Consider the following 27073-nt stretch of genomic DNA (forward strand, 5'->3'; position numbering starts at 1 on the left):
CCAACATACTTGCACATATCCTCTGGTCCCATACACATTTACGTTGTGTACGTAAAAACCTCAGACAGACAGTTGAGATACATACTGCTTTGGAGTAGTTCTTCATTTTGGTCCTCTCATTCTCTAATCCAGCCTGCAGTGAGATTAAGAATGCAGGGTGAAAAGATCAATGAATTTATGTGCACACATCCAGAGCCAGGCATGCATACCACCGAGCAAAACCATCAGCCCAATACCCCTCCAGCTCTGCAGAGCATGGCTCAGTAAGCACATGTGAAAAAAATCAAATCTCAACTCAAACGACCGGTTATTAACGGGTATTGTTAAAAGTGATGATAGTACTGTTAAATTTAGTAGCCACAGTTAAAATTATTCATGCTTGATGGGTTAAGTCAATTAATTGAGCTACCAGCTGTCTATACTTACTACATCAATAGATCCATGCAAAATCCAAATGTGTTTGAACTATTTTTGTATATAGGTCACTCAAACAGATTCATTGCATCTCTAATCTGAAATAGGGCAGGGAATGAAGGAGAGTAAAAAAAAAAAAAGCTAGAGAGCCTATAAAACTGCTCTCCAGGCTGCTTTCTGCAGAAACAGAGACCTCCGTTTCAACACAGTACTGACACAAGACAGCACTGCTAACACTAGGAGGACATTTAAAGATCTGAGCTTCAAGTCCCCATCTTCATCCTGGTCCTCCAAGAGTCAGATCTGTGCTAGGAGGTTTCTGAGGGTTCTCTCTTTTTGGGTTTATGCTGACATAAATCTAGACAGAGCCAGTCAGATGGACAGAGTAACAGAGAAATAAAAGCTTCTGTCTTGTCTTATGATAACTACTGAACTGGACTTGATTCGGATCTCCCTGGTGAAGGGGGTGTGTGCATCCCAATGGTAGGCAAAGGGTCTTCCCACTGGGACCACAAACTGCCTCAGGATCATTTTGGAGCATCCCTTATCTTATGTGAGCTGTCACAGTTGAGGTTAGTTCCTTCTTGGCAATTAGTTTTTAAACACACGCTGCAACTTTCAGACTAATCTCACCACTGGATAGGCGCTGGCATACTCCAACTGAGACTGTCAAGGCATGGGAGGAAAACAAAACATCAGAAGGCAAGGGAAAACACTAAAGCAAGCGGTGGCAATCAACCCCCTCCACCCCCCTACAGCAAGAACAGAGATTTAAATCCCACATAAGTAATTCTGATAACTCCGGACTTCTTGCACAAAGCCAGAAGTCATGAACTTTGTCAAGTGGCCAAAACAGGGCAACATGCAAAAGCTCCACCACAAGTGACTAATTGCAGCAATATTTCACGCTGGATAGCCTCACACAAGAGAGACAGCCAGCTGAGAAGTGGGAAAACAAGGACACTTGCAGTGGAAAAGTGACTGAATAAAACCAGTGTCTTGACAAACACAGGATGATGTTTCTGAGCTTCCCTACAAAAAGGGCACTGAGCTTGTGGGACTTCGGAGACGAGAGAGGCAGGAGATTTCTGATGCTTTCACGACAAGCCAGAGGTAAGGCTGTCAAAGCCTGCAGGAGGCATAGACGTGCTCAAGATAGCACGATACCAACCCACTAGGCTGCTGGTTACAGGGTAGTCACTGCTGTGGAGCTTAAATCAATTGGCAGGGCTGCTCTGATCAACACCACGCTGATGGCTGCTGTGCCAGAAGCATCCAGGGCAGCTCCCCACCACCCAGCTCAGCAGCCCTCCGCTGCCTGCAGTTCGGATGTCCACCTCGCAATTATTCCAGGCGAAAACTCAGAATAAAACCCAGGCAGGTTAGCAGGGAGGTAAAGTTGCATATAAAAATGTGTGTTGCCCCATTTCATGAGAGCTTTCCATACAGAACACAGCCATCGTTTTGAGGAGCAACTCCTAATGCTCCCAGCCTCACAGTGACCCGGGGTGCCAAGGGCACAGGATCTATTTTCAGAAAGTGGAAGCCTTGCAGACCAACTATAGTGGCATCCCACGACTAAGGAAGTAGTCTTCAAATGTCCAGAAAAGAAGCGTGTAGTTTTATAAACCCTTCCTGGACACCACACAGCAGTTTCTGGTGCTTTCTTCATGCTCAAATAGCTCAGAAGTCCTCAGAGGTGATCTGTAGTAGTAGTTCAATTTTTTTTTTTTTTGCTTTGTTTTAAACAAAGTAGGAGCCACACCTTCACGAGTTAAGCACAGATGTGGTCAAACTTAAAATAAGCTATTGTGTATCCATATTAGGGAAATAATGTCACCTAATTGTGAGTAAAAGAACCAAATGAAGTGTGAGGGTAGATTTCAGTTTCAACTAAACATACTACTTCCTTTCTCCTACAATCCCAGTGACATTTGGACATCAGGGAAGGAAGTCTTCAGTTATCCCAGCTCCTGCCAAAACTCCTCCCGTGCGTGCCCAAGACGTCAGATGTCTTGCACAGCAATATTCAGTGTGCTGCTTTCCGAGGGTAGGGGGGCGTCTGTGCAGCATCATGTGAAATACCAGGCTGTCAAGCTTCAGCCAGATGGGTCTGTCAGAAAAGGACATTCTCTGCAAAAATATTGGGTATTTATGGGCCATCTCCTAAGCCAGCAGAAGAGCAGTGGTTAGCATGGCCCAAAGGCACGTTGACAGCTCCAGGAAAAGCATCAGAAAAGCTCAAGGCTTGGTTAGGAACAGAGTGCAGGGCTTCTGCTGCTTAAATGTATGAAAACAAAAGGCAGGGGCAGGATTGAACCATCAAAATGCATCAAAGGGATCCCCAGTAGCTTTCCATGAAGACAAGCAGTCTTTCAGATGAACACAGTGCCAAAGTGCTTGCATTATACCCCGTGAAGGGGGACACAGCTCCAGCCAGGGTTGAACAAACTTACATCATAGTCACCTTCTGAATATAAAAAAAATGAAATTTTATCTGATCTAGCATTTTTTTCTCCCCCAAACGTGTCCAAATTTAAGTAAAATAAACATTGGTTTTCAAGGTCTGCCGTAAAGATAAGCTTTCCTTTGTTGAATCTTTCCAGTTTTAAGTCACCTTCTCTCAGCACTCGACCAAGTTTGCCATCTTAAAGAATCAAGATTTTCACAGCATTTCTTAAGTAGTAATAAGGAAAAAGGGAAGAAGGCAACATGAAAAATTTTAAATAGCTATCATGCTATCTTACGGTGACATACATTAAGAATCAGGAAGCACTGACCAGCCTCTACAGTAGCAATAATTTATTTTTCCATCTTCCAAAACTCTTTCAGAAGCCCAAGAGGCATTTCACTCAATGCTGGAGAGACTCTGTCTAGGAAAAAAGGGGTACCTCTAGCCTAGATAACTATTAACAGGAGTTTTAAAGAGAAAAAATAGATGAATTTTATGAAAAATAAAACCTCCACATAAGCCAGAAGCCAAGGACAATAAACAGAGACCTTGCTGTGAACGATACAGGTCTTGCTTGCTCCACAAAATACAGCTGACCATCCAGCCTAAACCATGTAACCAGTACTATTGATGGATTAGGAACACCAACAGAAGCTCGAGCTATTCTCAAACACAGCTGGTTTAGGCCCAAATCGCTCTGTAACGAGCTAGAAGCAGCTGATTCACGTTGAGAAGCGCCGAGCACTTCCTCCACGGTGTTACTAGCGGTTGTTTCTGTTGTGTTGCTACCAAACACTGCTCCAGACCACCAACACACGCTGCCCCAACAGCATTAGCTGGTCAGAATTAAACTGCTTAAATTACCTCCACAATTGCAAGAGCTGATTATGTAAAAATCTTAACTCTAGCACGTGTAAGGACAAGCACTGTGCTGGTATTTTGAGAAAAAGCATTTGAAGTTTTTTTCCAGATTAGCACCGGGTGCTCTCCCTCCCCACAGCTCAGCTCGGGGCTGCTTCCCAAATTCTCAGTATCAACAAACAAGCAGGGGAGTTTCCACGGTGCACACAAAAAATAGCAGCCCAGAGCGTAATTTTGGCTGAGGACTTCCTGCGGCACTTGGCGAGAAGCAGTAACCAGAAGGGTATCTGCAGTCACACTCTTTGCTTGTGTTCCTCATCAGTGAGTGCAAACCTGAGAGATCCCCTGGTTCAAAGAATTACTGGCCAAAATATTTTTGAGAAACACATGCACATTGAACATGGACAGTGGCATGAGCTTGGAAGGAAGATGTTTTCAGTGAATTGAGAAAAAAAAAAAGCAGAATAACCGCTCTGGTGGTACAGGAGGCCAGCACCGTCGATACACACGCATGCAGACTGAAATTGTACAATTTACCAACCCTCAGGCTTCCACGGCTACCCACTGACATGCGCTCATCTTCATCCGAAGCCTAGCAAAAGAAAGTATAAAGACAAGAAACCAATGAAAAGAACAGAAATAACAGGCAGGGATGTAAATGCGGGTGGCTTTGATGGGACAGAAGGACAGAAAAGGCTTAAAGAATAAATACCTAATAAAAGAATTGCATTAAGCTACGAGCAAAAACTAAATGAAATCATACCCTGCCCAAGAAACATTACCAAGCATTTTACTACAGGGTGAATTATGGATTTGCTTGGCCATTCCTTGTTCTGTGTTCTTGGCCACAGCTGAATAAATTTACATTACACCCTCCAAGCAGGTTGTCTCCCCCACCTCCCTTGCCCCCCCTTTTATTCTCATGCATTTGCAAAAGCTCCTCGGAGTGGCTGGGGAGAGGGCAGAGCAGCCAGGAAGTGGTTTTTGGTGGTTTATTCAGCTAGGGGGGAAGGGGGATGCTCTATTTTTTTCCTTCTAAAAGGAACTGCCTTATATACGTCTGTTTACTTCAGGGGAAACGTTTAGCTGCAAAGCAAAAGCAAATACTAACCGAGGCATTTCTTCGGGCTCTACGGGAGTAACGCTCACTGTCTTCCTACCGAGGCAGCAGAGAAAAACAAAAAGTGAAGTATTGAAAGGACAGACACACCGACACAGAGCCTTCAGAAAGACACAGGGAAGCTCAGAGCGTTTAGGAGTCAGGAAGGTTAAGCCACATAATAGAAGGTGACACCTTGTCAAATCCCAAAAGCCCTTTTCCCTTCATGGTGACCCCAGCTTTCTTCCCCTCCCTTTTATTTCACTGTACACTTCTGTTAAATGTGCAGGCAACGTATGCAGGGACTTATTTGCATCTCAGAAATCTGTTTACATGATCGAATGCATTCCCCTGCATCTGGGAATCGGGGTACTCGCAGGGCCCTTGTAATTAAGCTTTCTGCTTTACAGCCCTTCAAAACCTGGGAAGTGCTGTAGCATTTGCTGCCTGTCAGTAAATTAATTTTACATGGAATTTTTGAACAGTGGTAGGAAACGGGAGGAGAAAGTTTCAGCATTATAATTAAGGGTTCTCACGTCTGAACTGATTTCTAAGCCAGGGAATTACTAGTAGCAGGGAGCTAAGCTCACCCAACGAGGGTTTGAAGAGACTTAGTGGCTTATCTGCGAGACTGCAGCATCTTCAGGTTGCTCCTTGTGACAGCAGGTTTCAGGAAGGCATGCACCAAACCAGCATTAATGCTGGCTAATTAGCAAGGCTCGCAGGGCCTTTGAAAGTTTTCCTCCCCGCTGGAAGCGAGCTGCTCTGTTTTGCCTTTTTCAGCGTGCGCGATTCACCCGGCATCACTGGTAAGTGATGCCATGAACTTCAGACACACCAAGTCAAGGCCTTCATCCCTGTTCCTTCATCTCACATCAGGGCTGGTAAGAAGTCAGATGGTGCTAACAGCCAAGTCTATACCTGAGCTGCTAAGCCAACTCCTGCGGGACCAGCAAAAGCCAGCGTTGCCACAGGTCATGGCTCTGGAGAGCACCCGGAGCAATAAGTACAAGGATGACTGAAGCAGCACGGATAAAACGTGCCCAAAATTTAACCGAAGACAGATTTGAAGAGACTCACACTGTAGCAAACCCCACAAGAAATAGAATGAGTGCACACACTCCTTGTGTGAGGGGCTTTAGAGGGTCTGTAGGCCAACCTTCAGGTGGCAGGGTCTGGACAGAGCTCTGGAAGAAGCGATGGCTCTGCCCAAACCCTTCCCCTGGTTAGGCCACGTTTCAGGTACTGAACCAAAATCTTTGTGCTAAGGGAGGAGTTCACGCTTCCAGTGTATGGAAACACCGACTGGGGGGTTCAAACTAGCAACTGTACAAGCGTTCAACACGTAAAAGCTGGTTAACCACGTCGATCGAGGCCTACCATCCACTGCTCGATGTCGCCCCATTTAGTATCCAGACCATAATATTTCTACAGACAGAAAAAGGGAGAAACAGAATTTAGATGAGAAAGGCAGCTACTGACATCGAGACGTGCATCGCCAGGGGATTCACACACACACATTGCACAGCCATGCCAGGGACACAGGGACAAGGCCCAAGGCCCGCCATGCAGCACATGCTACAGGAAAAGCTTCCAGGCAGAGGGGTGTTCATGGGACACCTTCTTACTTCTCAGCAGGGCAAAACCCCCAAAAACAGCACTATGGGGAAAGGAGCAAAGGGTGTTATGAGTCCTGAGGCCCTGACCCACTTAAGTCAAGACTCATTAGGAGGGAGCTGAGCACGGAACACTTTCAGGAGGAAAAAACGCTGTCAGATTGTGTTTACTGCACAGATTTGCCAAACAGGGAAGACAAGGTGAATGAAATGCAACTAATCTCGGTGCATTCTTCCTCACTGTTTTCAGAACTGCCCAGATCTCCTTTTTGTCCACCTTTCCATCACCGTGGCAGCAGCACTACCACCAGTGATGGCAGCACAGGACCCTCTAGAGCTCTGCGCATTTCAGCACCGAGTGCCCTAAGTTTTCCTAGCAGGATCTTTCTTCTGAGCTGCTTCTCAGGTCGTGTTTTCTCGGCATCACGTTTGGAACTTCCCACTGAACTTGCATTTCCACCAGACAGCCACTTGTTCAGGATCAACGAGTTGAACAGGCCTTTTCTTCCGCCCCAAACCCGCACTTGGACTGCAGTCTGGGGAAGTTTGCATTCCTGATGGGAACTGTAACCCTGCTGTGCGAATGAACAGCACCGGGCTGGAGAACAGTCACCAGCTGGAAATCCTGCTTAAGGAAGTACAGCACGTGTCTAGGAACAGTTCACGTTATGCATTTCGTGTACCTGTGGAAAAAACAAGCCTGTACTTGCCTGCTTTCTTAGAGGCTTGAGGAGGCAGGGGCAGCAGCAGTTAAACCTTAAGCAACAACCTAAACTCAGGATCTTGTTCTGGTTTATGCTCTGTAGTTAGCTCTCGCTCAATGGTATTAATGCAATTTGACTTTCACTCCTCAAAATAACTATTTATTAAAAAACGAGAAGAAACATCTGAGCACTTTATGCACTTTTATATTGCATCAGCTTATTCCTACTTTGGAGTTCTTCCTCATTAGGCAGCAAAATGATTTTCATTTAAGGTCATCTTCATTTTCATTCTGACAGCTTGAAGGGAAGGAAGCTGGTTATGAGGTAGAAATTGCAGAGAGTTGCCCCATTAGGAGGCCGTCCTGGACAACCCAAACTGCACAAAGACCTTGGGATGCTGTCAGGTGTGAGGTGAAATTGGGAAAAAATAATATTAGAAAGTATTTAGGCCAGTAATTTGAAAATGGGAAATGAATTCACTGCATTGCAGGTTTAAACAGTATGTGAGCATCTCTCTGGAGCAAGAACAGACAACAGCTCAAGGCATTTAACCACATCCCTATGAGGACATAGAAGCATTCCCTTCCTCTTTCCCTGTTAAAATCTATTCTTCTGCTCAAATATGTGCAGTAACCCTCTACACTGCTTATCCAGGTTGCACTTACATGAAATTTCTCCCTTAAACTACATGAAATTAGAGGGCACTACATGAACTACCATTTCTCCAAGCTTACGTGCTTCCTCACATGTGCTTGGACTGCTTACTTCCAGGAAGAACTGAAACATGTGTGTGACAGCATGCTGTGCAATTGCGTTTTACATACATCATGTGCTGCAAATGAGCCCAATTCCTAAAATTATATGAACTCCAGCTGGTCGGGATTGTAGACATGAGCAGAACCTGCAGATTAAACTTGGTGGTAAATCAGATCAGGTAAAGCCTTATTAAAGGCTTTTTTTCCCCCCAGATTTTCTGACACTAGAAACAGATTTAATTAAAAAACAAACAAAACCGTACAACCAGGGGGGAAAAACACACAAAACGTCAGTATAAAGGCAGGGAACCCTTTCTCACACCTAGGAAGGGTCCATAAACATGCTGATGACTTTTGTAAGGTCTCCTACTTCCTTTTTCTTCTTCCCTCTGTTCTTACTTTCTGACACAGGCTTCGGAACTCGGTTTCACAGAAGGGAGATGAGGAAACACCCCCTAAAAGACTTGTAAGGCACGAATTAAATTCCACTTCCAGTCTTTTTCTCCACCATTTGAAGTGACGTAGCAATGTGCTTACTGCCCCCAAAAGAAAATCATTAATGAATGGGATTGCTCGGTGACTATTTGTAATCTGAACAGCACATCTTGCACTGGATTCAACCAGCATCATCTCCCACATCAGCTATTTTGCCCCATCAGCCACTTCCCAATTCTTTAAGTCATCTGCTCTGCCCAAAGGGGCCTGGCTGGAGCGAACGTATAGGTTAAAGGAGATGGAAATGCTACAGGCTATTCATCTGGTCTTAAGTCGGATGTCTCTGCCACCCTCAAGTTCTCCTCTACCCTGAGAGGTGATACTAAAATTAAATAATTAATGACATTAATACCATTGAGAGAGAAGTCCAGATCAGATTTGCTCACTAAGTGACAGTGAGACTGCTAGACTTGCAAACTCACTACGGGATGTTGTGAAGCTAACCCACTTATCTTCTCATCCATGTCAGGACACCAACAGTAAACAACTTCTTTGTTTCCATGGGGCTGCGTATGTACCAGGAGATTAAATTAGTGTCCATAAAGGAGACCGATAACGAGCCTGGTGATCCACGGGAAGCTGTTAATGTGATTCACTGGGTACGCAGTCACTCCCCATATCAAAACAAGAGTAAGATGTATTTGTCACCAAATGAAGCGAGTCGGGATTGAGCACCAGAGCACGTGCTTTGGGCAGACACCTTCACACACACAGGCACTTAAAGGAGAGGTCAGCATTTCCAAAAGCACACACTGCTATGCCAAGCATTGGGAAACATGCAGCCAAGGCCAAAGCAAGCAGGCTGGGGGGCTTAGGACACATTTATCACTCAGCAAGCAAGCAAGCAAAAAAAAAAATCTCAGAAAAATTCATTCATTGAAATGGAAAATGGGCAGGCTTAAAGAAGTGCATGCTTTGTCCCTCCCTGCAAAACCTCTTCAGGGCTATTCTCCCTGCAGGAACCACACAGGGCGCGTGCTGGAAGTGCAGAGGGGCCAAACAGCTTTTGGTACAGGGCAAGTGACCCCCGTTACAGCTATGCTGATTACTATTACTATTAGCTGAGCCACCTTTTCGAGCTACGAGGAGGAAATTGGGAAGAGATCATGCCTTCAAACCAAGGGGGAGAATATTAAACAATATAAAAGTGCTTGTAGCTTCTTGGGCAGACGGCAGGAAGGCCGTGCACTTTATTTACAGGATGATTACAAATTCAACCACCGTATCCCTGATTTACTCAGTGCCTTTCTGCAGGCAAAGTCATCTCAAAGTCACTCCTCCTGCTGGCACCTGTTAGGTGCTTGCTTGAAATATTTCCAGTGATACACTTGGCCTTCAACAGCAACACTGCTGTACGGTGACACGGGAGCCACCCTATTTGCACGCATCGGATGGTTTGCAGAACTGCTCTTCTGCTCGTTGTTCATTGCCAAATAGTCACTGGGAAAGGTTACATGAAGTCCTTGACCAGCCATTTTATGCAGGTCATCTTCCCCCACTCCCCTTTATTACCCACCCCACCAGGCCAGGGGAGGAAAGGGGATGTAAAGGCATGGAAATACAAAGCCTGCTGGGCATCTTCCGTTCTACAGAAGTTTTTCTGAAGTGCTAACAGGATTGGTAATGTGAGAAAACACGCATGCAAACAAGAATGAAAGAGCAAGCCCTACCTTCTGAACTTGATAGATCTAGGGGGAGAAAAAAAGGGGAAGGAAAGAAACAAGGAAAGAAAAGCGAGCGTGAATGGATGAACAGCAATGCGATGTTCCATGAGCCAGGCTAGAGAGAAAAATATCAATTTTACAGAACATGAATACAGAAAAATACAGAGTAAAACATGAATACAGAAAAGTACACATTGAAATCCTGTCAAGCTGAGTGGAATGAAAGCAGGGTTTATGTTCCAGGCCTCCTCCACGTGCCTTGCTGAAATACGCTCCTGTTTGCCTACCTGCTGGACTCCTGGAGGCGCAGACACTTCTCCCTGGGCTTTGCACTGGCCAGAGACTGACCCACTGTAAGGCAGGGCCTCTTGCCTTTCCAACCCTCCTTCTAAATGTCACAGATGCCCAAATATTCACCTGGGGTGACAGCCGTGCATCTACCATCAGAGTAAAAGCAAACCCAGCAGTGCCTACAGAGCAGCTGTCCTTCTGCTAAGGGCAATACCAGCACTGCACATCCTCCAGCTGCGTGCGGGACAGTGTCAGCATATCAGAACGAGGGCTGCTCTAACACAGCTGAATTTAGCTGAAGCAAAGCACAGCGCTGCTCTCAGAACCGCCAGCTGCCCGGGTAAGCACCGACGCTGAATAAATTCACCCACCAGCCCTCTGCTCCGTGAAGGTGAGCCAGAAGAAGGGGATGTTGCTCCAACTCCAGCCCTTCAGCTGGTCAGAGGGTGGCAGGGAGGTTTGTCCCCTGTATTTTGGGGCCAGAGGATCCTCGCCACCCGCTGCTCTCCTCGGCCACCTCAGGTGAACCCTGAGCTGGGAAGCAAAGCGCCCTCCTGCCAGTCGCTGCCTCGGTGCCCAGATCAGGTTCCCCTTCGTGATTGGGAAGGCCAACTGCAGAAGCCAACTTAATACCTCAGAAGCATTAATTCCTCTTGCTAGGAGCACCCAGGGGATAATTGAGACCCGCACTGAAAGGCAGCGTTCCCACACAACTAATCACCTCGCTGATCTGCTGCTAAGAAAGCCTCTAAGAGGAAAACGAAGGCAAGCCTCCCACCGTTCCCAAGAGCAGGGGCTGATCTGCACATGCAGAGCGCTTTATCTGCGCGGGAAGCCAAGCACCGCAGCTTTACATGCGGCTGGTGTTCCTCTAGCTCTGCCGTGGACGTGTCTCCCACGCCACGCTCCATATACACGCTGCTACACGGATGCTTTCAGAGCACGCCACGCACGGCTTTATTCTCCAAACCCCGACGCTTCAGGCTTGGCACAGCAGATGCTCCTGGTGCGTGCAGCAGGGCACTGAAGAGGTTTTGTGTCCAGGACCCAGATTACGGGTGGCTACGATAACAACAGGGCCCTTGTTCGGGGCCGGGCACATCAGAGCAGTGGAGAGGACACGGGGACAGAGCCATGTTTGTTGTCCTCACTGTCACCACCTTTCACAAACCTGGGGTTTCTCGGTCAGCCATTACATCAGCTCGTCTCTGAAGTGACCGGTCTCTAATCAGCGTGCTGTCCTTGTTAGATAACACAGAAGAGGGAAAAAGCCTCTTTCAAACAGTCCTCTCCATCGCAGGTATGCCCCCCACTAAGAGCTTAACAGCCAACAGACTTCTGAGCAGCCACCGGTCTTAGAAAGCACTTTCCTCTCTCATGGTATCACAAAAATGTGCTTTGCCCACAGTATTAGTGGCAGGCTCTGACTGACACGAGAAAAAAAAACACCACAAAGTATTGGCAATGCATTTTATGCCACCAGAAGCATGAATGCAAAGGAGGACAAATGCATGCCAAGTGTGCCAGGGAAGGAAAACTGACAAAGCAGCAAAGGCAAATCTTGTGCTGAAAAAGCAGCGAGGAGAGCAGCACACTGCACGTGCCTCGGACTAAAAGCCCAGGCTCATCTGCTGGGCGAACTGGCACACAGGAATCTTACCCTGCAGATTAGGGAGTGGGAGGAGAGCCTTCTTTGCTCACTTCAGGCATTAAGATTGGCTTAAACCGTGGTCTCCGAGTGTCAGTCCTCGAGGAGACATTTCAGTCCTGCCAGCAGCACCCACAGGAGGTACTCCTACAGAAAACGCCCTCCACAGTTACCCCGAATGCTGCAGCTTTACACTGTCTTGAAACATAACTGTTGGATAAGTCTTGGAAACAGGGCTTTAATAAATCTCATTGCAAGCTTCTACAAAAAAAAATAAAAAATCTCTGCAGTTTAACCTGGTAACCTTGCTAGAATTAACAGTTTGGTACTCGGAGAAACCAGCCAGCTCTCGACTTGTTCTGCTGTGAGTGAACAATAAATACCTGCACGCACACAAGCGTTTGACTCAGCACCAAACACAGCCCTGCAGCAGGAACCAGACGGACCAACCTTTGGCTCTGCGAGCATTTAAAGAGCACGGCAGTGGGGTGGGGGCAGCACAGGACCCGTAGGTGCCGGGACTCCTATCAGCTACGTGCCACCACCTCTGACAGTCACCCACGCGGCTGAGCAAGGCAATTGGCATCTGCCTCTCCTGCTCTGACTTACTGCGTGCTCAAGGGTGCCAGAAAGCCTGCAGCAGCCTCCTGCTTAATCGCTTGCATCTCTGGTGGCTAGCAGCAGCAGCAGCAAGCAGTGCAGAGCAAGTTCACGTGGCTGTGTTCAAGCACATCTGTGCCTTTCTCAGAGCCTCTCCACGAGGAGCGTTGCTCTGTCAAATACACGTGATTCAGGACTGACCACTGCCCTCGTCTTCACAGAGCAGCGTAGATCGTGGTTCCTGTGCTTGTTTTCTTTCAGAAAACATCCTTTACCTGGCTTACTTCCCTGTTAGACTTGCACGTGTGCACTCCTTACCTTCCTCTCCCTGACAGCACGCTGCTGCTCGGCCCGAGATGGTATCAGGCGATGAGATGAAACCACCTTCCCAAACACACCTGGGATCCTGTTCCACCACCCAGCACTGCAGCAGCTTTCTGTCGCAGCTTTCCCACATCACACAGCACAGTTCTTTCCTCCTAAAGCCGTCTATACCTTACATTCCCAACTCAATTTACATGAACCAAAGGCAGGTCCTGCTCACCACCACCTAAACCCAGGCTGCCTGCCACGAGCTCCTCACCATACTCTCCTCTGAAAGCAAAAAGGACTGGTCAATAATGTGGCTGATAACAAACACAATCTTCATTTCCAGAAGAATCACCTGTGCTGAAATTTCTGCTGTGCTACATTAAGCCAATCCTGCCAGAAGGAGCTTGGTATGGTATCGTACACTCCCCACCATTTACTGGTGAGCTTTATTACACGGCTGTGACTAATCTTTGGGGCATTCCTCACATGTGGCTACTTTAACAGCTTTCTAATAAAACAGCTGCTCCTTCTACTACAGAGACTTCCATGATAGAGAACAAAAATCTCAGGCACCTGGTGTATTGGCATTTCCAGCAAGAAGAGCATGAGCTAAATCATATACACAGCCTCACGATGCAGAAATTATCCAATTATTTTAAAGTTAGGAAAAATGAAGGACGAATTAAGAAACATCTTTAATATTTGCTGGTGGGCAGGACAGGAGCCAGTCTTTAGTCCAAATCCAAATCAGTAAAACACCCTATTTCACTGCCAGTGGGAGCTATATTGCCATGTTTATAGCTTGTAATGGGAACATCTGGAAACTTTTAACCTAGGCCAACAGCATACATACATTCTCAAGAGATCCATGCTCCACCAGAAGCCTGTCAGAGCATGTACACTGCTTGAAGCATGAACAAGTACACGCACATGCAATAAATTTATTCATTGCTTTTTAAATCCCATAACTGGCTCTAAGAAGCCTTCTGAAGTGGTAGCGCTTAAAGCTCTGGTTGTTTGACATGTGTGAATGTGCTATTTATTTCTCTGAAGAGTTTGGGAAGGAAAAGGAAGATGGCAGACAGCAAGCTATCCAGACACCAGTATCACCACAGTATGTTCTCCGAAGAAGCAGCTGCCAAATCCCTTGTGCTGCTTGCTACTCAGGGTTTTATTTATCTGTGCTCTCTTTTATTACATTTGGAAGATATCTGTGGCAATGAAAAGCTTTGTGCAGCCACCCTCATTAGCTCTACCTTGCATCTGGGGGCTGAGATGAAGCTATGTGAAAAATCCAGGGAATATCCAAGCTTGCGAAATATTAAGCAAGTGTGCAGTCACAGCCTGTAATTTATGCCAGTGAATTACAAAACAGATTGTAGTGAGTATCTGGGTTAGCTTGCACTGAATTCCCTGTGTTAGTGTGACACCCTGTACCATTCCATTTCCATCTACATAAGATTTTCACCGAGTTTCCGATCAGTTATTTGTGGGAGCACACGGAACCTTTGCAGGCTTTAGCTTCCATACCAACATTTCAATTTACTAGGACGCCCTTTGCAGCAGCAGCTTTTAATCTTCAAGGGGTCATCAAGGCTCATTAGTGTCATCTGCAAATTAGATGGTAAGGCTGTCAGCTGCCACAACACCCATACTTAGTTCGCAGCCCAAACAAAACACCTACTGTTTGTCTGCTGGAGCTCCCAAGGGCTGCTGAGCAACCCCATCACACTACAGGCACACCAGGAGGCCTCACGGTACCAACGCTCATCCATGGTGCAGCCCTCATGGCCGTGGGCTGGGCTACAAGGAGCATCCCTCAACGAGCAGCAGCTGTAGCACTAAAAGGATCCGCTCTTCTACGGGCACCGTGCTTGCAGCAGTGCCCCCCTGCAGCTCTTCCTTCTGGGGTGTTTGCAGGAACGTCCAACCCGGCTGCGGGGTGCTAAGGCACATCCAAACGTGCCTCAGCTCGGCGAGGCACAGAGCTCGGCACGGCAAATTGCCCACCAACTTCCATTCCAGGCTGTTCTGTTCCTTCTCTGCATCCCAAAGATCAGACATATGCTGCTTCTTCCTGCATAACCCCTCCTCCAAAATCCTTACTTCTTCCCTTTCCATCAAAACTTATTTTACTTGGATAAATTAAATTATGATTGCTGTTGACCCTTCTAGGTCTGCTCTGCTGTTTCAATAAATCTCACTTCATTTTTGTTCACTGGACATCAACAAATGTAAGTTTTAAGCCCTGCTGGGTGTCACACCACTGGGTTGGTCCACCCGTGCTCCCAGCTCCATTTTAATGGCACAGTCTGAGCTTCTGTGGCTTCAAAACAAACCACTGCTCCCAGCTTCCTGGAGTGGAGAGAACACCACACAGCTCAGCTCCTACCCACCAGAACAGGAGCAGAAGTGGCTGGTTTGGTCTCCAGGATCATTCATGACTATTTCTACTCCAGAAGCCCATGATCTGCCCTCACACTGACACGTAACTTTGCTGATTGCACAAAAACAACAGTTTTTTCCAAGGGTTTTGAGTGGCTACACTGGGGATTTCATCCAAACGCGCTGGAGTAGGCAGTGTTTTACCAAGTTCCATTTCCAACTGTCAGCCACCAAATTTTACCTCTACCCACAGCAGACCATCATTTTTATGAACAGGACAACCCCAATTTCACAGCAACGAAGTGACACGGCTTGCAAGAAGAGAGCCACAGGAGGGCCAGGACTCTCCCTCCCTCAGTATTCCCAAGGAAATGTTAGGAATTCACCCACAGTGCGCACACAAACAAGCTGCATACCTCCGAGTTTAATATTAAACAATGATTACGAGCTAACTAACCACTGGTGTTTCTCTGGGAATTGTTATACTGGATTATTCAGTGAATTATTTTTCCTGGCCATTTTATTTGCTATCCTACGATAGTAAATAAAACTGAGGAGCACCAGCTCAGCTCGGACTGAGGTCTCAGCCAAGCAGAGGCTAGCCCTCTCTTCCAGGCTCTTGGATCGTGCCCCCAGCACCTCGCACGTACCTCCTTCTGCTGCCGCTCCAGCTCCTTCATTCGGATCTCCCGTGCCTCTGCCCGCGCCGCTCGCTTCGCCGCCAGCCTCGCTTCAGCCTGCGGAAGGGAACACAGCGGTGAAATCACAGCCGGGCGCTCCGACGCGAAGCGCGCTCGTTCAGCAGGGCCCCAGACACGGAGGCTGGACTCGGCAGGGCTGTAAACACACCTGTAGGAGTTAATTCCCTCCTGCAGGGAACGGCCCTGCCTTCCACAGCTTGTTGTGCTTCCCCGGCAGGTAATGCACCCGTGTGCGGGCACTACCCCCGGTTAGCAGCCGCCTTGAGCAGCGCCCCGTGCCTCTTTAATTACCATTTGTGGGGCTGGAGAGGAAACTCTGCTAGGGAGAACACTGCCAGATTGATTTATTTAAGAAAGGCAGGTCTGGCTTGTTTGTTTTTTATTTTCCCCCCCATGTGGTGCAATTGTTTTTTTTTATTGATGAGTTAATTGGACCCACAGTAAACACGTTACGTGCTGTTCTTCCCGGCAGCTGACACGGTGTGAGCGCACAGGCAGGTGCAGCGGCTCGGTGAACGCTGCCTTTCAGCACAACTACACACCACCAGGGCTGGAACGATGGAGGCAAGGGAACGGGGATCCCGAGCAAACACACCGGCTCCATCTGAGCATCCAGACGTCGCCATTCAAGCCCAAAGCTCTCCAGAGGGGGAAACCTGCCAAGAACAGGCCTCCCACGAGAGCTATAGAGCTTCCTCATTTCGACGGGGTTGGAAGTGCCAGAACGGGCTGGGAAGGAACATTTTTAATAATCTGCTTTAAATCCCAGGCGAAAACAGGAAGCCTGATGTGCAAAGTCAGCTCGGCTTTGGTCCGGTGGGATTGCGAGCGGTGCATCCAGTGTGATTCAGGAGGGCTCGGCAGGGAGCAAGCGGGATTGCGCGCTCTCATCGCTCTAGGAGGGCACCCAACTCAACTCCCCCGGCCCCAGAGCTGCTCCCTGTACGCAAAGTACCTGTTTTGGCAGGAAAAACTACAATAATATGCAGGTCAAGCATACAGAAAGTCAGAGCACCAGCTCTTTCGCTAGCACTCCTAAACAGAAGGAAAACCAAGAGGAAAAATAAAGGTATCCTGCCCACCCCCAAAAAATGTTCAACCACTCAGACCAGCAGGAAGAGGACTACAATTTTCAGGTAACAGGGAAGGGCTGGGGAAAGCCAAGCACAAGTTCCTGTATGGGAAGTCTGAGATCCCGCAGCGTTGTACATCTTAAATCCTCATCAAAAATAACAACAAAGAATCTGAATTAGACAGTCCCTCGGCAAAAAAATAAAAAATAGAAAGTAAAAATAATAATAACAGGCACACAGCCAGCAGACGTGCTATATATCTATAGATCTTGGGGACTGTTTCAGCTCCCTGTTGTGCAAATGCCACACATAGAAATGAAAGGAGTTTCTAATCCGTACACCCCAGATGCCTTCAGCTTGAGAAACCACTTGCAACACCAGAAAACCTGCTCAGAGGGTAAAAGCGTCCACGGCAGAAAGAGCCAATGTTGGCTCGGCTCTTTTTGGCTCCTGGTCTGAATTTCGAGGCAATTAGCTGGGTTCTGGAAAAAAACCATGAACACACCTGTGTGCCCTACCAGGGACAGAGGTTCCAGGCTGTGAGGTCTGCAAGTTTTTAAGACAGCCGCTGTATAAACATGCTCCAAGGCATACGCTCAAGGTAAGAAATCACGGTGCTGGAAGAAGCACTGGATTGACTTTACGTGATCCCTCTTTACCTGAAAAGAAAACTAAATAACAAGAGGGCGACACAAAGCCAGGGTTATTTGGATGTTAAAATGATTGTGGGTATCTTCCTTATGAATTTTAACAACCAGCCGATCTCCCAGATTAGAAAAAAACAGCTGTATGCACAATGCAGCTGCTGTGCTTTACACACACATCTGCATCTCCCCATGCGTTCTCCTTGTATCACAAGGACCAAAGGATTCACAGCCTTGCAAGCTGCACTGCACAAGTACACATCCTCCAGAACCGAGCACAACGATGAAACAAAACTTGGAAAATGAAAGAAAAAAACAATATTCCAAGCCCTCCCTGAGAAAAGGCTTGCCAGTTCCCTGGATACCAGCACTGACTGCAGTGATTTGGCTTTCTGAGCATCCCATTAAATGGCACGTTACGTATACATGTATATACAGGATACGATTTGGTTTTAGATGCAATCCGTGGGGAGCCTCCAATTTACTGTATTACAGCTTTGAAGCCCTCGCCTGCTCATACAGAGCCAATTTTCAAACCTTTAAGACATGCAGGAGTAAAAATACATTTTCCTTTAGTATCCTGGATTGGCTCACGTCCTGGAACGAGCATATGTTTTTTATGAACTTTGTCTTTCCAGGCCCACATGGCTCCTCAGCATTAAGTAGCTGTCACCGCAAGCAAGGGAACAAAATATTCCAGATCCTTTTAAATAGCTTTTGAATTAGGATTTTCTCAAACTTAACAAATCCTGCCATTAGCATGTACCCTACCAGCACCTCTGTTAGAAGCCAGTGCAATAGCCAAGGTTATTCCACCCCGAGCAGTAACCAGCACTTCCAATTGACTCGCTCGTGTAGCACCAAAGCATCCCAGACACTTTCTGGCTGCAGGGGCCACGGGAGGTCTCTGCTCCCAGCCCTGAGCAGTGCTGGCACCGAGCTCTGACCCCGCTGCTCAGGGTTTTGTCCACCTGGGTCTTGAAAACCTCCGAGGTCGGAGGCTTTGCAGCTTTTCAGGGCCGCTGCTTTGATGCCTGGCCATCCTCACAGAGACTTTTTTCCCCTCCTGCATCATGTCAAGACCCATCCTCTCCCAATTTGACCTCATCCCCTCCACGTATCCCCCATGAAGAGCCAGCCTGTTGGCTTCTCAGTAGCCTCATCTTACACAGCGGAGGAACGAAGGGCAGCCTTCCATAAGCCTGGTATTTTGCAGCAAATTCCACGAGTGAACTGACCATTACATTTCAGACGTGTTCCTCGGGGTGCTGGGTGCTGTCTAGGTGATCACTGAATTGTTTCCAATCCAGCTTATTTCGTTACCTTGGGCAAGGTCAGTTAAAAAGGACTTTTTGGCACTTTGAGTTCCTCTGGGGGGTAAGCAAGAGCTCCCAAATACTTGCCTGTACCCAGAAAGTTGTCAGCAAGGAGCAGCAGGTCAGCCAGCAGCACGAGGTCCATGTCTTACTGCAATGGTTCCCAGCCCTTCACGGCTGAGGCTGTCCATGAGCCTTTGGAGAGCATTTTCTGGCAGTTTTTCTGTACAAAAGCACAGCCAGGTGCTGCAGACACATGAAGGATCGCATCGTGACCTCCGCTGCCACTACGGACTTTAGGCAAAGGTGTAAGAGGGTCAGATTTATTCTGCACCTCTTCCTCAAAAGCAGGAGCACGACTCAGCTTGTCTCGGTTCAGCAGACCACACACTTGGGCTGCATTTTCGCATTAACAGCTCTCTGCTATAAATACCTCGGTTTCTTGCACAGCCTGCAAAGCACGGCGTGAGCTCGGCCCTTCTCCCCGTGCTGACTGCCCCAAAACAGGCTCTGCCTGAACGGCCCTGGCCTCCCTCCAGCCCCAGCACTGCCAGAGCAGACCCGAGTCACCTCGCCCGTACCCCGACAAGGGCCACGACGCTGCTCAGCACACCTCCAGCGGCGATGAGCGCAGGCAGGCTTTGAAAATTCGGAGTACGAAAGCTAAAATGAGTCTCGAGGCTGCTAAAACAAACAGCTATTGAAGGGATTTGAGATGAGATAAATCACTGAGACCGAAGGAAGCAAATCTTAGAACCATCTAAAATTCACTGCCGACTCCGTGAGTAACGCAGGCCTCATCAGAAGTGACAGATCACTGGCAAAAACAGACGAGTAAGAACACAAAGCCTAATTGCACTCATTAAAGAGCTTTTGTAACTCCCTTCTTACGAAGCATTGCGCATCTGACAAAGATTGCTGGCGGCTTCAGCTGAACCGTGCGTGCCATCCAAAAAAAACCTGCAGGGGCTTCATGCAAAGCCCCGTGGGCAAAACGAGAGGAGACGGCAACCCCGCTGCCGAGAGGAGCGTGGAGACCCACAGCAGCTGAAAAAGAATTGCCTTATTTCGGGGAAGTCGCTGGAACTCTGCAAGTACACATCCTGCATTTTTGTCATTTCAGTGCAGTCGCCCGCAGTGATTTATAGCTGCAGACGCCCTGCGAAGTGCGTGTTGCTTTTGCCTGTCCTCCTGCTCTGCGCCCCACAGCCCTGCTTAACGCTGGGTTCAGTGTTCAGAGGAAGATCCAGCCCTGCGCAGCAGATCCTTATCGTGCACGAAGGAGTTTGGCACCTTCGGCCCTGCGACCTGCTTCGTTACCGCCGTGCGACGCCGTCCAAGAACAAGCTGGACACCAGCCGGGCAGGGCCAGCAGCGCTTCCTCCCCCTGTTTGCCCCACGGGGCTGCGGGGAGAAACGGGAATATCCACAGCTGTAGGGTCAACCTGTGCTGTGCCCAGCGCTGCTGCACGAAGCACAATGCTGGAGGAAGCGGGGACTTCCCGGCCCCGAGCGCGGCGTCCTCTCGCCCGGGGAAGCTGGATGTCCATTATCGTCCCGACGAGAGAATTATGGAGGTGCCTTGGTTAGGTAGAGGCTGATGACACACATCCTGAAGGTGTGCATTCGCAGAGCTTTTCCTTTCTGCAGCGTTCAAGGGTTCATTGTTACACTGGAAGCCCCAAGAAATAGCCAACAAAGGCAGGAAATTATGCTGCTTTTTTGAGCACTGAAAAAAATGATGTGGACTTACCACAGGGCTACACGCATAGAAGGTTTCAATCTATACAAAGCTCTCCTTAAATCCAATGCACTCAAAATGATCTGCTTCTAAGGCTAAAAATTAAGATTAGGTTTGTTTTCTGTATTTTGCAGAGGGCTGAAGCGTTTGTTAGCTTGCCAGCATGAAACCATATTCAGAAAGCTCTCTGATCCCAATGCCGCAGACATTTTAAGACATATGTTTGCCTGACTAAATGATACCTGCAAGCCCTGCAACAGCTATTACATATTTCTGTAACAGCTATTCTCAGGCTGAGTTGCTTGCCAATGTGCCCAAGACAGAGCCAGCAATTGGCATTTACTGCGAGCACAACTTTTCATGGGTGCTGCCATCCCGCTCCTGTGTGCTGCAGGTGAAAGCTTTTTCCTGAAGCGTTGCACAACGGTTCGCTCCCTTTACGTCAGTCACATGCTTCGTTAGCCGAAAGAAATCTGATAAGGCTTGGTGTACTTCTCAGAAAGGTACGGCTTATTTGGACAAGCAGCACCTGACTTGCTGTATCCCCACAGTGCAGCAGGCGCACGAATTCACCGCAGGAAACCCGCAGCTCTGCTGTCCTCTGCCTCCCCTCTGCTCCAGCAACAAGTGATGGAAACCAGCGAGCTCCAGGAGCTGCCCCTGAATTATCACACGCTCCTTCGCCCTGAAACGAGGCTGTCTGGAAATGACTTCTGTGGTCAGAGGTCACTCACCTGCATTTTTTTGCAGCCGAGTTGGGATTATAAATAAATACACTTTGCACCATTTAATCATCTGATGGCGAGCCTGTGAATCACGCAGGGATTGCTCAGCCCACATCCTGCCCAGCTTACCTTTCTCTTCCATGCAAATGGCTCAGAGGGCAGCAGGTTCGCCTAAATATAAACCAAGGATTCCTTGCTAACCACCACCCTTTGGGCAGAGAGGCCCATTATGGGCTTGTCTGACAGCTCGCCTCTGAACCACGGGGTGACAGCGAGGAACGAGGAACGGGAAGAGCGACAGCTCGTGTCAGCAGCTGAGAAATCCCTCCTTTAAAACTTCATGCAGGCTCGGGGCTGCTTTGAAACTTGTAGGAAGCACAGACCCAATTCAGCTGGTGTATCTGCTCCCATACCAAACTGAGCAGTCAGCAGCTCACATTTTTGTGCCTTATTTTTAAAAAGCCTTCAAAAATTCCCAGCCTTTTGCAGAGCTAGCTGCCTGTGACTGTCAGTCAGGGGCAAAACCAGGCACCTTACTAGCTGTAGAGCTGCTGTGAATTACATACGTGCCCAAAATAAGGCTAAATTCTCATAGACTGTTCCAAATCATAGAAAAAAAAAAAACACATGTAAAAAAGCCACAGCACTTTCTCTAAGCATCCACGATCATTATGCTTGAATTCAGGCAAAGGCACAGGCAGCTGGGGCAGGAACCTGTAGGAAGCAACCTCACAACACAGCGGAGCCGAGCAGCTCGATAAATGCCCAGGAACCTCATGGTATCCAGGGGACTGCAAAATACCGGTGGGACTACAGGCACAGTCCCTGCTGGGCTGAAAAAAAATAACAAACCACGAAGGTTTGTTGGTTTTTTGTTTTTTCAGGCATGTTCAGTGCAAACACACACCAGCACGAGGGGAGCTGACTGAAGGCTGAGCAGCCCGGGAAGAGCTGAACGAGTACAGGTGCTTCCCCTGCCCCTGCCCCGCTGGGATTTTGGGGCTGGGGCAGCCGGGGAGCCCTGGGCAGCACAGCAGCCCTCCCTCCTTCCCTCCCTCTTTCTCCCCCCGTTTGCCTTACCAGTTTCTGAGCTTCTGGGCTCAGGCAGTCTGCTTCCGTCTGCATGGCCGCAGCCTGTTCTTCTCATGAAAAACCGAAAGAAAAAATTGAAAGTGGTAACATAAATCCCCCAGTGCTAATCGCTAGCTCCCTGCTGGGGGGCACGCAGCCCTCCTGGCGTCCCACGGGTGCCGGCACAAAGCTCTGACACCCCGGGGACGAAGTCCAAGCCTGGTTTCTTGCTCGCTCAGCGGGCTGCCGGCGCTCGGCTCTGAGTCAGCAGCGTGCGCGCAGCAGCGACAGGCAGCCACAGCCCCGTCCCGAGCCGTCGGGCTCCATCAACAGCCTCAGGATGTCACGAGCAGCGCAGCAGCTCGCCCCAGCGCGCCTCGGGGTTTCCTCGCGGGCGGCAGCTTCCATCGGGCGCGGTGCCAAAATCTCCCCCAGACCCAGGCGGCTTCGGCGAAGCAGCTGGTGGCAGCGCTGCCGTGAAGCGCTTCCCCTCGGCAGATTACGGCAGAGAAAGGGTTGTGAGGGTGGTTTCCAAGCTCCCTGGGCTCGTAACCTCCTTGATAAACAGCAGCAATAACTGAAACTCCCTGCTCAGTGCATGGCCGCCCTCTGGGCAGCACATCCGAGCTGCGTCTCTGAGCACGCTGCAGATAACACCCAGCAGCACCTGAACAGATCCCTATGTCTATCTATTCACACAGCCAGCATTTGCATCTCAGAAATAAACCACCTAACGGTGGCTCATTTGCTGCAATTATACCAAAACGGTGTGCAGGGTTGTGGGGAGCTGAGCTTAAAACGAGTGATCTGAGCTGGATGCTCCAGCATGGGCTGGATTCTTTAAGAAATAGCAATTACATGCTAAATAATAAAAATAAAAGCAAACAAAAAGCATTTTCTAAGTCTCAAGGTGCTGCAGCGCAGGAATAGGGAACGTTGGCTGGACAAAAAAAGGCAGTTGTGTGTTTCAAGAGGTCTTTGGTGACAAACTAGATGGGACTAAAACGTGCTGGGGGGCCACAAAAAAAAATCAGGAAGAGAATTAGAAAACACAGGTGTTTAAGCAGCACTACATGTGTCAATGCCTCAAGATCCACCTAAGAAAATTCGATGAATAGAGCAGAGACCCTGTCTCCAAAGATATTAGTGCCACCTCGATCCCACCCGATTTGATGGGAGAAGCAGAGGCAGGGCAGGGAGGAGGAGCGGAGCGCCAGCAGCTCCTCGCAGCCGCTGAGATTCCGCAGCAGCAACAATAGCAAACACCACGAGTCATCTCTTCCTGGCACCGGCTCTTCTTGGGCTGCCCAGACGCAAAACAGGGCGCTCCCTTAGCAACTAAACCCTGCTCGCTCTTTTCCTGGTCACCGGCAAAGGTTGGGACCTCGCGCAGCCTCCACCCAGCAGCTGAGCTCAGTTTTTCCATGAGCTGCTCACCTCGCACCGAGAAGCCGGCTCCTCACCCTGGCAGAGCACCCTGTTCCTGCATCCTCCGTGCCGCTGACAATGTTTTAGCTAATTATGGAAGCGCTGGCACTATTCTGCATTCGGAGGGTAGGATGCTGGCTGGATTCGTTGGCAGGCGCTGGACACAGCCACGTCCCGTTGCTCCTGGAAAGGCTGGGCACACACACGGGGAGGCTCTGCAGGTGTGAAACTGGTTCTCTGCCTTCCATCCGACTCCAAAGCCTCCCATTTCTGGAACCTGCAGGTATTTTTTCCCCTTAACCAGCGTTTTGCTTCATTACAGGGTAAAAGACTCAATCTTGCTTTTAAAAAAAAATCTGAAAAAAGCGAACGGACTTAAGTCTACTTCAAGTGTGCGCATAAAAGCAGAAAGAAATTAACAGATCTAAACAATGCATGCTCCTGTGGAACAGGAAAATAATCACACGCCTCAAAGCTGTGTATATATAAACATTAACTAGAGAAAGTCAGGCTTAAGCTACTCTGGAAGATGATAACTGGAGCTTCAAAGACACACAGCTGCCTCGTGTTCAGGTTCCTCTTGGTGAAGACGAACTAGCCAGGATGCATTTCAGGCACGCCTGCACAGCGAGACGTGAAACAGCCAGCAAAAGGGAGGCCCAGCACACCTCGGATGCAGCCCAAATTCAGTACAGACCAAACATCCCTAACTTACATTTAACACTCACCTGTTTCACTTCCCTGAGCAGCTCGTACTGAAATCAGGAACCAGGCCAACGTAACATGCTCAGGAAACGCTGCCCTACTCGGCTGGTACAAAACACAGCCCTAAGCCCTTTATTTCAGGCTGATAATGCTCCCGCCTGCCACATTTCCCTTGCCCTCTGCCAGTAAGGGCAGAGGATGCCAGAAAATCCCACTGACCGGAGGAAAAACGAGTGCTGCAGGTCCTGGCATGACCCAGCAGCCCAACGTGGAGCCGAGTGCCTCGTTCTGTGGCTGCAGCCCGGTGGTGCTGCTTTTCTCAGCGTCCTTGAGTCCAGCACAGGTTACCTGGGGTTCCTCCTCAGCGCTCAGCTCCTCATCTTGGCACAGCAGAGCCAATGCAGAGACCCAAAAGCCAAAGGCAGATGTGAAGAGCACCTCTGGGCCGTGGCAGTTTGCCCCACGGTAGGGCAGGAGCCATTCCCTTACGTTAGTTCTGCAGGAAAAATGTCCCACACACCTTTTTCTGATTACTTCCCAAATCGATACAGAACCCGAGATGTTTGTTTTCACTTTGATTACTCGAGAAAACACTTCATGCCTCAGGGTAAATCACAATAAACAAGCGCACTACAGACCTCCAAGTTGAACTCGAGGAGCAGGTGGTCATTCCCATCGTCACCAACTTCCATTTCTCAGCGATACGGAGCTGACAGCACCCAAAACACGAGCTGGGGCATGGCTGAGCTGATCTGACACACAGTGTGGTTCATGTGGTTTGGACAGGCCAGCAGGTGCTGATGGGTTTCCCAGGAAGAGGAACTCTGCAGCCACATCATGCTCTCCTCCTCACCTCTCCTTCCTCCTGGTGCTCGTGCCCTAGGGTGACACCGCACTCCTACACCAACACAGTCCTAAATCTTAAACATCCGATTCAGAAAACTGCAAGGAGAAGCGCTCTGAAACAATCCCTTACCTACAACTGCAGAGTAATTGTGCCATAAGGAAGGAGGAAAGATCACAGCCATTTCTGAGGTACGTTACAGTCACCCATAAAATGCAAACCAATTCCATTAACCTCACCTCCAGCACAAGGTCACACCCAATTGATTTTTATTTATTTATTTATTTTTTTGTCTTCAGGGTGTGTTGTGCCAGAGCTGCTTTCTGCAGGGGCCTGGAAGCACGGCTTCAGGTTGGAATAAAGTAGTCAAAACCTTTCCAGGTAGATTTAAACACCAGAAAAGCCTGTGACATACAGCACTGTGGCTCCAGCTTGGACCACACCAGTATCAGTTCCTAAAATCAGCAGCCACACTGCAATAGCGCCTGTCACCTCCATATGCAACTCAGCTGGTTCTACTTACACATACAAAAATTCTGCTGTGTATTCCCTTTGTCATCTTCAAGTAGCATCTCTTGGCATGCCAGCATCGTCCCTCTACTGCATGTTTATTACTTGCAGTGTCTGTTCCCACCAGTGAGAAGACCAGTCTCATTTTACAGAGGAAAAAAAGCTGGAAAGCACTTTGTCAGAAGAAAAATTTGGTTACTCAAGGACTTTTTTCTCCCCTCCCACCCCCTCCTCCTCAAGTTTGTAATCTTGTTCTTCTCATGTTCAAGAATGTCTATAAAAATCTACAGAGTAACACCCTTCTGAAGACATGAAAGCAGAAAAAAAACAACTCGTGCATTTCACTTCATCACTTCTGTCTGCTGTGGGCACCCTGGCACCCTCGCAGCTCAGCTGGCAGAGTTAACAAAACCTCCTTGTAAACCGTAACCAAGGCAATGAACTCAAGTGTACACAACTAAATGCTTCTTAGGAAAACAATGTCCGGTTTTCATCACCAAAATGTACTGCCAGTATCAACAGATTATTTTCGATTGAGGCTAGAAGGCGGCACAGCAAGGAGGAGGAAGGAAACCGCTGAAAGGCCTAAGTGCTTCTCGGCACGGCGAAGTCAGATCAGCTGAAGTCATGCTAGAGGGGAAGCATGACTAGAGGGGAGGCAGCCGTGGTCTAATAGCAGCTCCAGGAACCCATTTAACCCCCAGACTCAAAAGAAATAGTCAAAAGTGCTTTGAGCCTGAATACATTCATGCCTAGCATCACAAAGCATCAGGAGTTTGGAATATGGATGCAGGCAAAGTTGTGGGATCTTCCCATTTTAGAAGAGCCAGATTTAAGAATAGCTCCTAGCAGCTTCCTGACTGACTCAAACTTTTCTGTCCCTTTGCTTAATAATGGGAAAAATGTACAGAATTTTAAGGTATCAGATGAAAACAATGGGTTTTGGTTAGGAACATCTCAGAGAGCCTGAGTATACAAACACCTGTGTGAAAAGCATATGCAAAAAGATCCAAGCAGAG

The 27073-nt window shown here is 48.4% G+C and overlaps 1 protein-coding gene across 11 annotated transcripts in view; it reads right to left on the minus strand.

Moving 5' to 3' along the window:
- The window catches only part of LRRFIP1 (LRR binding FLII interacting protein 1), a 100331-nt gene that overhangs the window by 41654 nt on the left and 31604 nt on the right, over positions 1–27073 (minus strand). For 9 of the 11 annotated variants that reach the window (XM_084289221.1, XM_084289220.1, XM_084289222.1 and 6 more), the window contains exons 2-8: positions 15947–16033; positions 10067–10084; positions 6207–6254; positions 4839–4883; positions 4269–4319; positions 1048–1080; positions 86–133 (exon numbers count right to left, since the gene is read on the minus strand). In XM_084289221.1, the coding sequence (XP_084145347.1) occupies positions 86–133; positions 1048–1080; positions 4269–4319; positions 4839–4883; positions 6207–6254; positions 10067–10084; positions 15947–16033 (330 nt within the window). Of the gene's footprint in view, positions 1–85; positions 134–1047; positions 1081–4268; positions 4320–4838; positions 4884–6206; positions 6255–10066; positions 10085–15946; positions 16034–20783; positions 20942–22576; positions 22971–27073 lie in introns of those variants that run through there. The other 2 variants (XM_084289225.1, XM_084289229.1) reach the window with 2 other exon arrangements.

This window comes from Netta rufina (genome assembly GCF_964035555.1).
Source record: "Netta rufina genome assembly, chromosome: 6".
In the NCBI taxonomy this organism is placed as follows: Eukaryota; Metazoa; Chordata; class Aves; order Anseriformes; family Anatidae; genus Netta; species Netta rufina.